The sequence below is a fragment of the Python bivittatus genome, unplaced genomic scaffold, assembly GCF_059951505.1.
Source record: "Python bivittatus isolate LINGU-HERP-01145 unplaced genomic scaffold, Pbiv_v1 ctg000160_np1212, whole genome shotgun sequence".
NCBI lineage: Eukaryota > Metazoa > Chordata > Lepidosauria > Squamata > Pythonidae > Python > Python bivittatus.
Genome location: NW_028277076.1, coordinates 6684588 through 6702068, shown reverse-complemented (window position 1 = coordinate 6702068; position 17481 = coordinate 6684588). Strand labels below are relative to the sequence as shown.

Sequence of the window (17481 nt, the reverse complement as noted above, 5' to 3'; positions counted from 1 at the left end):
TTTGCTTTCAGCCTGAGCTTCCCCACACACTCCCTATCCGAGATCTACCAGGGAGGCTCAACAGAGAGAGCTTACGCAGAAACCCAACTATGGAAATCCATCTACATTATTAATGCATCTACAACTCCTGCGACAATAGGTCCTTCGTTTTTTACAGCCTGCTTTTCTTCCACAACCAAGGTCATGATGGCATAACTAAGTTCTCCACAGGTTTTCCATCTACACCAGCAGAATAAGGATTTTGGGGCAGAGCCTCTACAGGTGGGAAGGTAGGGGAATTCAACGGAATGGCCCCCAAAGCCATTCCAGCTGGACCCCCAAAGGAAAACGTTCACTTCTGTCCTCCAAGGCCACAAATCCCACCCCGTTACCTGCTGAGGCTCCGCTGACAAACTTGAGGACTGAAAGTTCAAAATCTGAGGTAGCTGTCCTGGTATCTGGGAGAGCGCTAGCCGAGAAGCAGAATAAGGAGTCGAAGTAGAGGCTCCTGCATCAAAAAGGACAGAAATATAAAACCAGGAAGTTTTACCTGTTTGATTTCTGCCTCGCCTTTCATCCAGAAGCTCAAAGCAGCACATGGGAAAGGCTCAGCCCTATTTGGTGCTGTGAGGCCAGTTGAGAGAGTGAGAATGACTGGCCTAACGCAGGAAGCATTCAGAGCTGAATCCACCATGTCGTGTTCCTAAAGCCAAAACTGATCTAACTGCTAACTTGGTTTGGATGAGTTTTATTTCTACCTCGGGCAATATTGTAGCAGTTTATACGTTTGGGAGGATTAAAGTATCTTACCCAAGCTATTGTGGGGAATAACGTAAGGGATGGCATCGGGGTCGGCGGGGCGATGCAACAGGTGGGCGCAGGCTTGCAGGGAGGTCGAGCAGTAGCCGTCTTCATAGGATGCTTCTGCTGGATCCAGGGAGATTTTGGCACACTCAATCACGACGTCGTGCGTTTCTAGCCTCTTCCACCTATTGGGGGCACAAGCACCCGTCAGTTTTCACCCGTTCAATGGCTTGCCGCTTCGCATTTTGAGGGGAAAAGGTTTCTCTGGCAAAAGAACGGGCAATCAAAAAGAAAAGGATGTTCACTTCCAACTGTCTGTTATGAGAAAGAGGAAGGTAGGTAGGTACCTCCGAGGGTCCAGCTCGTGATCCTTGGACCCGGTCACCAGCTCCGGATGGATGCGGACGTGACCCATCATTGGCTTAAAAGGACAAGAAAGAGGTCTCATAATTGGCACAAACCAAGTGAACAGCTCAACACTGTGAGAAAAGGACAAGGCAACAGTTTGGTTTGATAGGACATCTAATTCAGGGTTGAAGAATCCCACCCAAGAACAAGCTCCTTCCAGCACTCAAGAAGTGAACCGATTTCCAAATACCATAGATTGGTTCCCAGCAGAACAATCCTAAGACAAGCTCAGCTCCAAAATGGCCCATTTCAGGGTTGGGACGTTCAAAGAAGCCAACGTTCTGGCCCGTGTTTGTGTTTTTTTTTAATTTTATGGTGGGAAGAGTCAAGTCTCAGGGCAAAATCCTTTACAGCCAATCTTTTGCTCCGTACTTCTTAAACTTCAAACACTAGAGAATCTTTCAGCTGGTTTGTTGGAAGCTGGAATGTGCAGGAAAAATCCATTTCAGGAAGACAGAAGGCTATCTTAAGCGAGTCAGGTGAACGGCCTTGCCAAAACAATATTCCCAAAGTCGCCCGGAAGAATATTTCCCAAGTTTCAGACAGAGGATTTCCCATCTGTACTCAGAGATCCTGAGTACTGAAACAGGAGCTCCAGCAGTTCTCAGGAATATAACAAGCTTTCTTGTATGGTGTAGTTTCCATCATACGAAGCCATGGTTTAACTTATCCATGGTTTATTAAGCCACCTCAGGCCAATTTTGCACAACAGGCTAAGTCACACCATGGTTGACTAAACACAAGAGCTAAGTTTGCACAATATCCCAAGTTTAAGAAAAGGATACTGTAGCTTGTTGCCCAGCTACCAAGCTCATCCATGGCTCACTCAACAGTTCTTCAGGATTCCAAAAGGAAGTCCTTCCCTGCCCCACTTGGAGAACTTTGGATCTTCTACATGCAACATCTAAGGTTTCCCCCAAAAATTCCCTAAATTAATTTAATCCAATAGATGGGGTAGATTTCTGCTCTGTCTCTCCTTACCACTTTTATTTTAAGAGGGGTCTAATTGTAAGCTAGGAGGTTTCAACCCAGTTAAGTCAATGTGGTAAATCACCAACCATCGCAAAGTTCTACAAGATACTTTGCTCTTCCAACAGTGAGACCATCAACCTGCTTCTGCATCTTTTCGTTACCTTGACCACCTCTTCAAAGGTCTCCAGGTTTTCCTTCATACTGTAGTGAGAGCGCAGAAAGGAGACGAAATTGCAAGGGTACATTCCGTAAAGGCGGTGAAAGAGGGCATATACGCTAGCATGGAGATGGACCAGGTAGATCTCTGCCACATGGCCTGGGGAGAAAGCAACATAAAACATACCACCACATCACCTCTTGCACAACTCCACACATGTTCCCCGATCCTCTTTCGCTATCACCCTCTCTCAGTCCCAATTCTGGAAAAAAGACCTTCCGTACCCAAAATGAAATTTGATGGCATTCCTAAAGGTTCTTGAGGTCTCCTTGAACTTTCTCCTTGTTCTATACAGCAAGATAGAAATACTGACCACAGTTAAGATGCTGTTTCAGCCTTCCCCCATGAGCCATGTTGGGAGTACCTCAACCAACAGGGCTAAGAGAAGTTGCAATTCCAATGTACCTGTAGAGGCATTACCTCAGAGTATGGGGTGCTAACCATAGGAGAAAGCTTGATAATGGGGTGGATTCAACAGAACCTCTACATTCAGAGGCACCATAAACTCCAGATCAGCCTTAAGGCAAACTGGGCAGGTGAGAGGCTAAAAATACATGCCCTAGCTATGAAAATACCCCATACTCTGCTGGAAATAGACTGCCAATGGGCTCGATGAAGCACATAGCAGATGCCAACCATGGCCTGCATCCTACCTAAAACCAGAGATTCTTTCCCCAACTGAAAGCAGCAGCAGAACCTTGTGGTTACCAGACCATCTGAGCACCTTACCTGGGTTCTTCAAGTACCAAGATGAAAGGCGGCCGAAGATGCCAAAAAAGTCATGAAGGTACTGCTTCCCAGACTGAGGGATCATGGGTAGCAATGTTATTAACACTAGCACCCCTGTAGTGAGGACCACAACGTCGGTGTCAGTCTGAAAAAAAAAAAAAAAAAAAAGAAGGCAAGGGAAGGGAAGGAAAACAAGGTTTTGAGAGTTGGGCCATCCCTAGGAAACGGTATGGTGATAAAGCTTGGTTTGATTAGCTGATTCCCCATTTAAACCTTCCTTGAAGAGCAAATTTTGGAAAGCTTATAAATATAACTCCTGCTTAAAGATCTGGAGTAGATACGCAGCTCACGGATGAGCAAGGAAGGAGGAGTGACGGATAAGGTGGTGTACAAATATAATGGAACAATTTGGGACTCTAACCTGTGGTTAATGCGAAGACTTAGCTCTCTAGAGAAGTCTGTAATACTGGGAAAGGTGGAAGGAAAGAGAAGAAGAGGACGACCAGCAACTAAGTTGGAAGATCTGAAGGCTGGGGACAGATCATCCTCAAGAAAATCTATCTATGTGACTTCTAAGAGTCAACTTCGACTTGATGGTACATAATCAATAAATGAAGCCTATCATTTCAAAGGTGCGTGTGAGACCCCCTTGGCAGTCACCCCTGGCCAACCAATGTTTCACTTCCCTCTGTTATCAGTCTGCTACAGCCCCTGCCCCCATAAAGAAATAAGGCAAATGAGATTTACACCAGCATCAAGCCCTTACCTTGAGACACTTGAGGAGGGAAAGGAGAACAGGGGCCTGAGAAAGCTTATGTTTCCAAGACGGCTGGCGTCTAATCACATGACCAAGCAGCGAAAGAGTGGCGAGGCGGGTAGCGGGTTTGCTCATGTATTCATTGATTTTATCAAGAAGGTGCTAGGATAGATTTTAAAAGTGAAGAAATTGAGGAAGAAATTAAAAGTTTTGACTGCAGACAAAAATAGGGGCACTGGAAGAGGCTAACAATGGAGGAAAACCCCACATTTTGTAGAAATACAAAGGAACCTTTAGGATAAATTTATTTCCCAGAAGCAAGGGGAAACTGATGGCCTGAATCTAAGGAAATGAAGCCCAACTCTCTCTCTCTCTCTCTCTCTCTGTGCGCATGTGCACGCCTTTGAGTCAGTTTTTGACTTCTGGCAACTGCCTGGACAAGTTCCTGAAGGTTTCTTGGCAAGGTTTCAGAAGTGTTTTTTGCCCTTACCTCCTCCTTCCTAGGGTGGAGAGAGGGGGACTGGCCCAAGGTCATCCAGCTGGCTTTGTGTCTAAGGCGGGACTAGAACTAACCATCTCCCGGTTTCTAACTTGGTGCCCTTAACCACTACACCAAACTGGCCTTCTCAAGCCCAACTAGTGAAATCATTTTTTCCAGAAATGCCAGCTCTTGGCTGAACTTTTGAGAGGGTTAGATTCCGGCAAAGGTGTCCTCCAATCTGGTGCCACGACTGCAAGGGCTCTTTTTATTTAATTTATTTATACATCACATTTATAGAGCCGCCCATCTCACAAAGCAACTCTCTCTCTAGGAACTATCCCCTCAAATCCATTTCAATGAAATGAAGCCTAAAACATAGCCAGGGGTGCATTCAAGAGCACCGCTTTTCCTAATACCAAAGTGCGCACTCATAAACCCTGCTAGGCCTTCTCTCCATGGGACCAGACTAAACTGAACCAAGATCCATTAACAGACCAACACAGCCACGTCCCCATGGTGCAATCCCACAATGCACTGAGGAATACCAGAAAACAAAGCAGCTGTGAGCAGCCAAACGAATCAGAGAGCTCTTTCTTCCCTTATGGCCACAAGGCTGAAACATTCCAGCGTCCCTTGGAATGTGGATCTAGACCCACGAGAAGAGGTTTTTTCTTGTCCAGGATGCAATCGTTCCAGAACAGGAAATGGCTTGGGCTGTTATGGATGTGATCTGGCCCCGAGATGGCCTATACCTCATGAAATGTGGTGCTCTTGTGAAATCTGAGCCATTGCTGGGAACTAGTGGTTTAAATGCACTGACCCAAGCTGCTGTTCTTGTTTTACCTTGTCATGTGGTTCTTGAAGAGTGGTCAGGATGTGCAAAGCTTGCTGGGAGCTGGTTTCCAAATAGTAATCTACTAAAGAATTCACAAGCATCGGCCCACGATCTGTTCCGATTCGCCACCCAAACAGAACAAAAGTACAAATCAACTCACACAAAATGACTCAGTTGTTTCAGCAGCACTGTCAACGTTTAAATAAGGGATATGGATTAAAAACAATAGGCAACTGTCTAAAAGTCAATGATAGGCTGAAGATCTTAAGAACAATCATGGTATTTGGGCTAAATGTTAACCCATACCCGAAGAGCTATTTCAAAGCAATTGCAGATGACAAGTAATTTGTTAAAGATGCAACGTGCTGTAAAGGAACATGGTTTGGTTTGGCTTAGATGACAGCAGAACAGACACAGCCATAAACTAAACGTGTCGCTTCGGGATTTAAGACTCTACATGATGTCATCAAAAGCATGCTCTGTGTGTTTTACAGCTTAGCGTGCAAGATTATTATTTTAAAAAAAGGTTCTGCGCTTGCTTCGGTTCTCAAAATAAATCTCTTAGCTTGTATAAAGGCAACCGTTCCTTCACAGCCTAATCAAGAAGAAAAAGAAGACAGCCTACTCCCCCAGTTCTGTTTAAAAGGTTCCTAAGCAAGTATTGTCGAAGGCTTTCATGGCCGGCATACGATGGCTGGTGTGGGTCTTCCGGGCTGTGTGACCGTGTTCTGGAAGTTTTGTTTCCTAACGTTTCGCCAGCACCTGCGACCGGCGTCTTCAGAGTGCAGGAGCACAGACAGGAGCAGTTCTCTCTGTGCCCAGGGTGATGTGACCCTTCTGTGGGTATTTATAGAGATCTGGGGGGGGGGGGGAAGGGGGGGATTGGGGGTATGTGTCACCTTCCTAAGCAAGCTTCATTTGAGCTAAACTACACAACACTCTTTGCACACACCCAGAGGAGCATGGGGTTTTCTCATTTCTGGTTGTGTAATTTTGCAGAACACGTGTCAAGTTAAACCCAGATCATCAGTACAGATATCCTTCCCCTAATATCCCAGATGTGCTGGGCTTCGACTCATATAATCCCCACCTAATGCGTCCAAGAGTCCTGCTGGCTGGGAGTCATGTGATGTGTCATCCAATACACTGGGGAGCATCAGGTTGCAAGAGGCTGCATTAAAAAGGCCCCCGTCTGCAACCGGGGAAGCTGCTTACATCTTGTAATTCTCTTCCCAGTTCCCACCAAATTCTGAAGGATATGAAAGTTCTGGTCCTCCCTGGTGGTGATCTAGGCAGAATAAAATGCGAGAGTAGTCCACCATAAAAACCCACCTGAAGCGAGGTTGTCTCTAAACGCAGCCATTATATCTTCCAGGGCAGCCAGGACTGGAGAATCCAGCATGGGGAGAAGATCCCCAATATTTGCTTGTTGAGACATCCTGTTTCACACTAGGTGCTAACGTGCATGACAGCGGGATCGTGCAAGGCACAATTGCTTCCAGTTCTACATGGGTGCTCCTGTCAAACTAGACAAAGAAAAAACATGGATTTGGGGAAATGTTCCCTTTGCTCCCCAGCCAACTCCTGATCCTGAATTCCAGGTGCCCCACACAACTGACGGCCAATCTGCATCATTTTCAATATGTATCTTGAAACAAAGACATTGTGGAACAAACTGGTCTTCTGACACACCTCACCAGGAATTCCCCAGTTCTGACTCTGAAGCCACCCAGTGAGGCGCATTCTCACTTCATCGCCATCAGAAAACGACAGGGGCGACCTTGTCACATTAAAACAAAAAGCATGATCATCCAGAGAATGCTTGCTTAAAGTTCCAGAAACAGGGACCTTTGCAAGTCTGAATTAAAAACTGAGAGTTACAACACCCTTCCTTGCTCAGTGCGCACAGCCTGGATTTCTTATTTCCACAAGGCAGTGCTCAGCTTAGAGATGCCTTTAAGAACCACTCTAAGGTTCTTATTCAGAGCTAGCTTTCCCTGAAACACAGACTGAAGCAGACTGAATCCACAACAACAAATGGGGAAAAAAATTAAGACCTGCCTGACAACTCTGACTTGGAAAGCATGCCACTTTCCCCAGCCAATGTATTAATCAGTAGTTTTCTAAGTCGCCCTTTATTCCTTCAAATCAATTGGATCAACTACTGGCTGTGTTACACAATAGGACTGATAAAAGATGTTTTATCCCTGGTTTTTGCATAGGCCTCAAGGCGGATTGCAGGGGTGATCAGAAAAGGAAAACAGGTTGACATGCATTAGGAAACCAGATGAAAAAAGACTGGCTTGTTCAGGCCCTTTTACAAGGGTGAGAGAACAGGGCAGATTTTGCTCGATGCCTCAAGAAAAATGAATGTGGGACCAGACATACATATCAAAGGCAAAGATTTTGATACTCAAAAATTAGAGTATTATCAATAAAAAAAACCCTCTACCCAGAAACTTCAGGAAATGGAGCATAGAAAAGAGCCTCTGCAGCAAATGCCAAATGCTGAGCAGATTCAGAGAGGAAACCATGGTCCTTTAGATGCCTAGCAGCTGTTCGGAGCTTGTCAAGTGATCTCCGGGGAAGCTTTTAATATTGACACAACACACACTCTGCCATCTGCCACAGGTGAGATCTTCCACGTAACACCTATTGGATATTCAACTGCTACTCTCGCCTGAATACCTGTAGCGTGGCCAAAGATAAGCTGTACCTTAACATTCTATAATAAAATAGGACCAAAGACACTGGTAGTTTCCATGCGAAATTCAGCAACATTCACAGACAGGGAGGGAGGCCACATTCAAGTAGCTTTCAAGAAGCCAAAATGGAAGCCGATTCCTAAGGAGGAGGAGGAGGTCACTTCTGCCCATCACCTCTGTGAAATGTTGTTTTCCTTGAGAGACTTCAAGTTGTTTTTTTTTCTAAACAGAAGTTTTCACTGATCTCTCTCCGCACAATCATGTCTCCCCTCCTGTAAAACTCATCATATGGTGATGAACATGTATGCAGCTTACAAGTTGTTTTCAAAGCCACAGAACAGGATACTGCCCTTCAGCTTGACCTACTGCAGAATACGCCTGCAGAAAAGAGGTGTTCAAGACCTTTTCAGCTACTAGGTTGCTCTAAAATAGAAATATGCTTTAAAAATGACTTGGATTTGGATGTAGAAAAAGATGAAAATAAGATAGTAGCATAGATTGCCTACTGCAAGTTCAAAGCCACATTTTTAATATTTGCACCTACACAGAAGACTCTTTCCTGTAAGTAGAAAATTAGTAACACAGGAAAAAGTTTAAGATAGAATCTTTCTTCCTGAAGAGTTCAATGCTGAGGAGCTGCATAAAAATACACCATCTTCCATCTGCAGAGGTACAGTCCACCACCACCCTGTTTTTCATCTACAGATCAAGACAGAAACACTTCAGGTGATGCATAAAGTACAGAAGTTAGAAATGTACCTGCTATGCTGCCAAGTAGATTCTTTCTTTCCACCACTATGCAATCTGGCTTTTTTCATGATCACAGAACTGGTGAAAAAAGAAGAAGAGAAAAACCCAGTGAGCGTATAACAGTATTTAGCACCCACATTAAACTCAGACCACAAACTTTGAGCTTCTTTGCAATGCTGCTGTTCCAACCCAGGCACAACTGAAAAAGCAACAGGCAAACCAAACTTCTCCAGAAATGTTGTGTGACAAGACAGAGCCAAAATCTGACTTATGTACCATGAAGCTATTGAGCAGCTGATCCGGGCAAACCACCTGCCATTTGTTGGAAGGGTGCCCGTGCGATGAATTCTTCCTTCAGAAGTAGTTAGAAAGGAAACTCCGTTTGGTTTAAGTGGGGAGTTCCTTCTGGCTCTCCCAGTTGGAAGAAGCTGATATGCCAGGTTCCAGGAGACATAACCTCTGAAACCAAACCACAACGGATGCCAGATTCGCCTCTGGCCGAGTTTAGCCTCTTTCACATTACATTTTTAGTTTTATGAGTTAGCCAAGCTTTAGATTCCACACCAGGCATTCAGCCTCCAGAACTGAACTTACGCCTGTGCTCAACTTTCACAAAACAATGCTACGCAGGAGAAACACTTAGGAAAACCCAAACCATATCCGAAGAGGCGCTCTCAAAAGAAGGGCATTACCAAGGAAACCTGTAATGATTTCAAAACTGGCATGTTTCAAGCCCATCTTTAAAATATATTGCGGAAACAATGAGGAATATCCAGGTGTTTGCTATGACTACGATTCACTAACATTTTCCCCAGGAGAAACACACAGAAAGTAAGCTACTACCACTATCACAGCCCTTGAATACGCAGCCAGCCCTCTCATAACATGCACATTATGATGGTAGGTCAACTGTTTGTAGAACACAGACCAAGTAACCGGAAAGGCTCAATTCAAAAGTTCAATATAACGGAAAACTTTCTTTATAACAAACTCTGCCAAATGATGCACTCCAGTCTTATCCTAATCAGCCAGCCTATAACCAAACAGACAACTAAGGACTGTCACGCTGAAGAAAGAATGTTCTCCTCTCACTATGCATCAACCTGCAATATTTTAAATTAGAATAAAGCAGAGGACAAAGCCAAGTATATGGGAAGCTCAAATTTAACCATACGTGTGTGTATTTCCTCTTTTTTACAACAGAAAAGGAGATGCAAACAAGATATCACAAAGACCCATAAACAACCAGCACTTCTGCCTTTATATACTATTCTTGGAGTCACCAATGTGACACTCAGTGTGTCAACATGCCCATAACCATCTCCCTTGGTATGCTCTGGATTCTCTGCCCCACCTGATTCCTTGCATTTAACAAGCCAGACACTGGCATGCCCTAAGGCAGTGTTCCCAACCTCGGCAATTTCGAGGCGTGCAGACTTCAACTCCCAGAATCCTCACCAATGGCCATGCTGGCTGTGGAACTGCCAAAGTTGGGAAACTCTGCTCTAAAGCAGTGTTTCTGAACCTTGGCCACTTGAAGATGGGTGGACTTCAGCTGCCATGCTGGCTGGGGAATTCTGGGAGTTGAAGTCCACCCATCTTCAAGTGGCCAAGGTTCAGAAACACTGCTCTAAAACCACAGACCGGCCTCCATCATTCTCTTTATTCTCAAGAATGCTTCTGGACCTCAAAAGCTTTCTCAGAGGACAAAAACGGTAGGCACCAACCAGCCAGAACTTTGGAAGTGCGGGGGGGGGGGGGAGGCAAAAAGAACAGGAAGCAAGCACTTAAGGGAAAAGAAAAACAGAGAAGGTAATGATGCAGCATTATCATAAACTGGTGTTTTTTGATTGGTATGGCAAGCATGAGGAGAGACCAGAGGAATAACCCAGATTGGGAAGTTAAAAAAAAAAAAAAAGCATTCTGGAAGAAACACGCTGGCACGCTTCCATACTGTTGTCCGCAGAGTTACCCAAATTTAAGAAAACCGAAGCTTGACTCAAGAAAACGTTTATTTTTTCTGTCTCTGTGGCAACTGTTTAGTGCATGGAGACCTCCACCCTCCCTGAAAATAATTATTCTGCATGCACCATGTGTCCTCAAAATTCTGTTTTCTTTTAGAACACGCAAGACAACGTTTTTTAAAATACTGCTTTACGTACTCTGTACTGTCACAAATGCTTGCTGATGGCTAAGTTACTAAGTACTTAGAAGTTCTATATACTGCAGATATGTAGAACTCTTAAATCTCTCCTGCAGCATTTCAAAGAGAAGGAATGTTTGGAAGTCAACATCAAATCAATAATATGATTTATTTTTATTTATTATAAACAAACAGGTGAAAGGGGTGCCCAATTTGTCTCCTTCCGTGCAACCTTCAGCTTTTAGGAGTCCATGGAGATAAACATGAATTCCAAAATTGTTTCTGTTTGGGGAACAGATGGTGGTTTGCAATGCTGGTTTCTAAAGAAGAATCATATTGCAGGTTTTTAGGATTTCAGCTTCTCAATAAGCCAGCAATAGAGAGAAGAAACTGTTTTTAAGTCCAGATAAACACTTTTTCCTTCGGCTGATTACACAATTGACAGTATCTATTTCCAGGTCTGTTTGTTTTTTCTTCTCCCAACTTGGAAACAAAGTTCAGATGCAGCAACTTGCTACTGTACTGTGTTGCTAACACAAGGTGCATCTGGAAAGACAGCTTTCAAAACCCCTGCAAAAGTATCTTTCTTGGTAAACTTTATACCAAACAAGACAATCTTACAGGGAAAGCTAGCTATCTTTCCATCACGTGTTTCACCAAACCACATAAGGATCCGGCAGCTGAACTCACACACACACACAAAAGGGGGAGAGTGGAAGAGGATGCTAAGCTTTGGTTAGCATTAACCTCGGTTAAGACTGTTGGGTTTCTTTTTTTGTGGTGAAGCACGTCGCATAAATGCAGCCTGATTTGTTATTCCTTCAGAATTCTGTGTTCACACAGATTAATTCAGTAATCGAGTTAACTATCTTCTCCCTGGCACTAATCCTGAGAACTACAGACTATGAAAGAAACAATGGAACAACGCTGGCTAAGGATTCTGGAACTAGTAGTTCAAACACATCTGGAAGTCATGAGGGGAAAGAACGATTTGTGCAATGCTTAGATCTACTGCTTCACTATATGCTATTCTTTTTCTACGGCTGAATTCTGTAGGAAGGTAATAGGGCCAATTCCTGCCAACTTGTTCAAATTACCAACATCCTAAAAGCAGATCAAGACTTTTAAAATTAGCTTGTTACTAATATTATTGCCCATCACTTAAAATAAGATTAATCCTCAGATGCCCAGAGTTGTAGGATTGGGCTGGGTTACACATGTCAAATAAATAACATAAATGGAGATTATTCCTCACATGGCTTGAGTTTGGGGCTTTCTATGCTGTATATTTCAAGTTTGTTTATCTCACTATTGCTAGTTCTTTAAAATTATTTTGTTTTGCAGAGAAGGATAATTCAAAACAATTTTTGGGCCAAAAATGAGTTACTACTCTGAGGAGCTTAAGAACTTAGAGAGCCTTGTAAGATCAAGGCTTTAAGAGGTTTTCCTCTCCCATCTAAATCAGACATACATACAAAATATAGATAACCGGACAATTTTACCTAGAAGCAATGGCATGAGCTAAATAAATAATTTAAATGAAAATTAAAAGAATAAAATGGGTTATTTTTTAAGCCTCCTCTCTTGGACTGGCAAACATGATTATTTTTCAAAGGAGGAGAACTGTTGTTTTTTTAAATGGTTCTATATTAATCAACCATTTTTAAGTTCCATTTTAAGTTTAAATGGTGATTTAAATAAGTACCAGATAGAAATCACACAGGAGCAGGGCAGGGAGAAATCAGAGTCGGAAGGGACCAGTTAGGCCACCAAATTAAAGTAACTCTGATACAGGGGTATCCATCCATTGGTGACAGATGGAGGAGGGTGGAAGACCATATCAAGAGGAGTTATTGGACTTCCAGTGGCTTAAATACAGCTACTAACACCTCTCCAGATTTAGAGCAAGAAAACATTTGAATATACAGTATGCTGAACCAGAAAAAAGAATACATTAATCCCACTCTTTGATTATATGTTATTGAGCATAGTTGGCCCTTTCTTCTATCCTAGGATTAAAGAGTTCTTCCCCTTCTTCTTTCCTATTCACTCCCCGCCCCCCGCCATTTCCACCTCACTTCTACTGCCTCACAGAACTATAACAAATATGAATAAACCAGTGCAAGGCCATTAATGTTTGCCTATTGCTGTTTTTAGACAGATACATCTATTTATCTCACCTGCTGTATTCTGCAACAGCCATAATCCAATTTATTCTACCTACTTATTCTGCAATAGCCAGAGGGCACCTGCTCAGGGATCTAAGCAAGCCTGAAGCCCCAAGCTTCAGAACAATAAAGCCACTAAGCTCCATTTTGAATATATTGCATAAAAAAACCAATAAACACCTTCCTTTCTCGTTCCTTCCCCATCTTGATTACACTCCACTCCTCCCTTGAGAGGATAGAAAGGGGTAAGACTCAAAGATGTCCTACAAGAGACCCTTTGAAGAGGAATTGTTCTGCCATGCACTGGTGGCCCTTTTTCCTCCCAGGTCCTGCTGCTCCTGCAGCCCCCCCAGCCTCCTTCCACTCTGCCCCTTCCCAGAACCTGCCCTTCTAATACTCTGCCCCTTTCCCACTTTCTACCTCGCCCATCCCAGCTGCCAGAAACTACCTTCCAAGACTAGTTTCTTTCTCTCTTTTAGAGGATAATCATGGTTCCACCTCGCACCCCAAGCCCACTCACAGCTGCCTGAAAGCACGTTCTTCCTCAAGGGCTACCTGGTGCCCCCCCATGACTTGGACTATAGCCCCCCTTTGCTGCTGGTTTAAGAGAGGTGGTCCAATCCTCCCCCCACCCAGCCCCTTTGATTAATTATATACATTATTATAAATCTACACATATTATATCGACAGGAATATATATATATATATATATATAATTAGCAAAGGGTCGGGTGGGGGAGGATTAGACCACCAAAACAATGAAATAAATACATAAATATTAATTAACAGGCGCCCCCCCAGAGGCAGACCCAGACGGCCTTTCCTGCAAGGGGCCTCCCTCCACAACAACCCCGCGAGGGAGGCCGGGCCCAGCAGACCCCAAGGCGCAAGGGCAGCGTCCCTGCCTGAGGATGGGTCCCTCAGCCCCACAGCAAGGCCCCCCCGCCGCCCCGCCCCACAGCTCCCCAGCCGCGCAGCCCTGCCTCCGCTCCGGCCCCTCTCCTCCGCTTCTCCGCCGCGGCGGGGCCCTTCCCTCGCCCCTTTCCCGCTGCCGCCGCAGACACTCACCCCTTCCTCTTCCTCCTCCTCCGCCCCTCGGCTGTTTACCGCTCAAGCCTCTTCTAACCCACAGGGCGCCGCCATCTTGGCCCTGCCACCCTCCTGGCGCCCGCGCGCGGATCCCTCCGCGCCCTCCCCTCTCCGCCCCGGAAAAAGTAGTCCCAACTCCCCACCGACCGAGCCCTCGCTACGACCCTTCCGCGCCCGCCGCAGGCCCGGGGACTCCTCGCCCCTCCGCGTTCACTTCTGCCGGCGCCCGAGAGAGGGGCTACGGAGGCCCCGGGCTCAAGGCGCGGAAGGATCAGGCGGAGAAAAAAGTCTCGTGATGCCGAGGGAGGCCGCGAAGAAGTCCCGGCAGGGAGGAGGGAGGAGGTGGATCACGTGATGCGGAGGAATGGCTGGCGAGGGCGCTTGCGGGGTGGTAAACAAGGAGCGGGGTGGGGCTAGCGGGCTGCCGAGCCACGCCCACCTGGTTGCCCGGGGCAACCGGGGTTGAGCCAGCGTAATCCTTTGCATTAGAGCATCTATGGAGGATTTTTGGGGAAGGTCGCAGGTGTTGCCCCCTGGGTCTCCCTTTCTAACCAAGAGGGGCCTTTGCTGAACCTGGTTTGTTGCAGAAGCCACAATGGGCTGGGCTGACCTACCACGCAAAGCCAGCCCCCCTCGTTTACAGGCAAAAGTGGCTGCCATCACCAAACCTTCCAACCCAAGCATGCAAACTCCATCATGGCTTGTTCAAACCTAGCCAGGATCCCATGGCCTGTTCAAAATACTGGCCCGCTTTGTACACCCCAGCCTGCACCCTGCTAGTCTGCAGGCGTCTGTCTTCATCTGCTCATCCTCACCCGGCTTTCAGAGACTTTTCCAACATTTACAACTCGTAATCTTGACAGTCACCCAGCAGCACTTTCTATAATTATTATAAATGGTTACAAAGGTCAAAGGAAAAAGCATAAATGTTTCTAAAATCAATAGAAGAGAGTTCCCAGGGATGCTCTAAGGGCAAATAATAAAATACTATCCAAACAAAGGAACCCTAAATATTAAAAACTAACAGCAGGATGATATGAGTATGAATTAAGCACTAAAAGGTTTTTAGTGCCTCTTAGGGTTTTGTTTTTTTTTAAGGTTTACAACTTCATTTAATGGTTCTATATTTAGTATTTTGCTTGATGGCATCGATCCAGCATGGGCTACTCCAGCTTCATCTTCTAATACCTGCAACCGTTCCTGCCATAACCAGTTATTTGAAGCAAGCTGGTTGCATGACCTGTCCAAAAGAAGACCCCCTTAGCTTGGCCATCTTAGCTTCTGGCAATATTTCTGGCTTGAAAGGGGTCTCCAAGCTCCACATTCATTATTTTTGCTGTCCAAGGTACCCACGATAGCTGTCTCCAAACCCATATTCCAGATCTGTTCAAAATCACCATCCCAATGCTAGCCAGCCAGCATGAGCATTCAAAAAATTGTGATTTATTGTCTTGCAAAAACTATACAGAGTTGGACTACTTAGATGACGACAAAGACAGAAAAAATAACCCGAAAAACGAAACATTTATGCAATATATATTTCTCCACTCTAAAGCCAGGTTATAGCAAACATTATATTGTATAAACAAAGTTGAGATTGTACTGTCGTTGATTTTATCTCTTCCGTAAACCGCCCAGAGTCGCTTTTTAATAAGATGGGCGGTGACAAGTTTGATATATATAAATAAAAAATAAATACATTATGGCTGGGTTCATATAATATCCAGTTCCCAAACAAAGGAATCATATTATGGTAGAGTGTCCCGATTCACCCAAAAGGCTGAGTTTCTCTCCACCTACAGAACCCCAAACCAACCAACCCTGTTTTAACCTAGCTTAGCATTGTAAGAAACTGCGGCTCATTTTAATCATCATCCTAAAACAAAACTAAAATATTTCTTATATTGCCACCATGTGGGGAAAGAATGCATTGTAGATCTAAGAAATTTTTTTGGGGGGGGTATTCTTTTTTAATTATGTTGTAAATCTTAATCCATTCTCTTGTTTCAATACAGTGATATATATGCAATATTAATTGAAGATTATTGACACTCTATTGTTTGACACTTCTTAAAGTCGCCAAGTTGAGAAACACTGGTTTAGAGTTTTGCAGTCCTCATACGCTAGTCCAACGCTAAACTCTAAAGCTGGATTAACCAAATGGCTGCGTTCACACAACACGTAATGCCCTAATTAATGAAACCATGTTATGGCTTAATTAATACAATAGCCTGCTTTATAGAACTTGCTAAAATCACAGCTAAGATTCCATAACACACTGAACCACAAAGGTGCATTAACTGCATTTTAACCTAGTCTAGTGTATTGTGGGACCTCAGTTTTACATAGCATAGGAGGGGAGATTATCCTTGTTCGCTCTATAAAAAGTCCAAGAACAGACTTGGGCACACTTAACTTTGCCAGAGAATCGAACAGGGGGCTGGTTCCTCCAGGAAAATCACAGACAAGTAAAATCAGGGTTACAACTTTGAAGCAACAGCTTTAAAGATAGTCTGCAATCCAGAATTATGGGTATGTATTTCATAGTTTTGCCTTGCTCTGTGAGTTTCCCTTCATCTCACCCCTGTGAAAGTTTGTCTTGCTCCAAGGGGGGAACAAAATCAGCAACTCTAACCCAATCCCCCTTTATAAATTACAATTAATTTCCATTGTGGTCTTGGACACAGAAGGTTGTTCTCGTTCTCCTGCTGGGCTGGAGATGTTTACGTTTGTTTCATTTTCCCAGCAGGGTTTTAAAAAGAAAAGGAATCACCATAAATGATCATGGGCTCAAGAAAAGTTATGGGTAGAAGCAATTAGCAATATGACTTTTCTTAGACTTCATTAGCATAGCTTTACATGGGAGTGAAGAAATTAGTGCACTCCGGGTAGAAAGGCGGGGGGATGAAATTTCTAGCTGCAGTTGGAGCAACTAGAACAAAAAACTCAGAAAAAAATGCATAAAAGGGTTTTTTTTCTTTTATGATATTGTCCTTGTTTCATCTCGCTAGGCAACAGGCATCCCATGTTTATTTATTGTGTCTCTTTGGTACAACAGGGTGTAAAGTCCTTTAAAAACCAGTTCTAATTGGTCAGGTTTCTCTTCCCAGGATCATAAAGCACTTTCCCTTTTTGTCCTGTGCGTCTGGTGACCACAGATAGGTTTCATATAGATATGGAAGCTTGATTCTTAGATAGCCTCAACTATTTCACAGAGGAAAATTGAGGGCAATTTTGCAAAATCTATACCCAAGTAACTGTATCTGGAGGCTTGAATAAAGCACTCTCTGAGACACCTCCTTAAATTGGGGCCATGACTGTAGAGGTGCTCCTAGTATGTTGATGGCTAGAGTTTCCTGACCTTGTTCTCTGATCCCCTCCCGACTGAAAGGTTGCCCCAAGCCCAACCTTTGTGGATTGTAAGTAACCTTCATATGTGAATCC

The 17481-nt window shown here is 44.3% G+C and overlaps 1 protein-coding gene across 2 annotated transcripts in view; it reads right to left on the bottom strand.

Annotated features, from left to right (window-relative positions):
* TSC1 (TSC complex subunit 1) overlaps window positions 1-14127 on the bottom strand; it is a 28031-nt gene extending 13904 nt beyond the window's left edge. For both annotated transcript variants that reach the window (XR_015797300.1, XM_007425196.3), the window contains exons 1-10: window positions 14017-14127; window positions 8647-8715; window positions 6515-6708; window positions 5191-5294; window positions 3876-4028; window positions 3110-3254; window positions 2325-2479; window positions 1131-1204; window positions 790-968; window positions 372-487 (exon numbers count right to left, since the gene is read on the bottom strand). Coding sequence is in view for 1 of the 2 variants with exons in the window: in XM_007425196.3 (XP_007425258.1) it covers window positions 372-487; window positions 790-968; window positions 1131-1204; window positions 2325-2479; window positions 3110-3254; window positions 3876-4028; window positions 5191-5294; window positions 6515-6620 (1032 nt within the window). In the remaining variant the exon portion in view is untranslated. The remainder of the gene's footprint in view (window positions 1-371; window positions 488-789; window positions 969-1130; window positions 1205-2324; window positions 2480-3109; window positions 3255-3875; window positions 4029-5190; window positions 5295-6514; window positions 6709-8646; window positions 8716-14016) is intronic.
* Between the last annotated feature and the right edge of the window lie 3354 nt (window positions 14128-17481).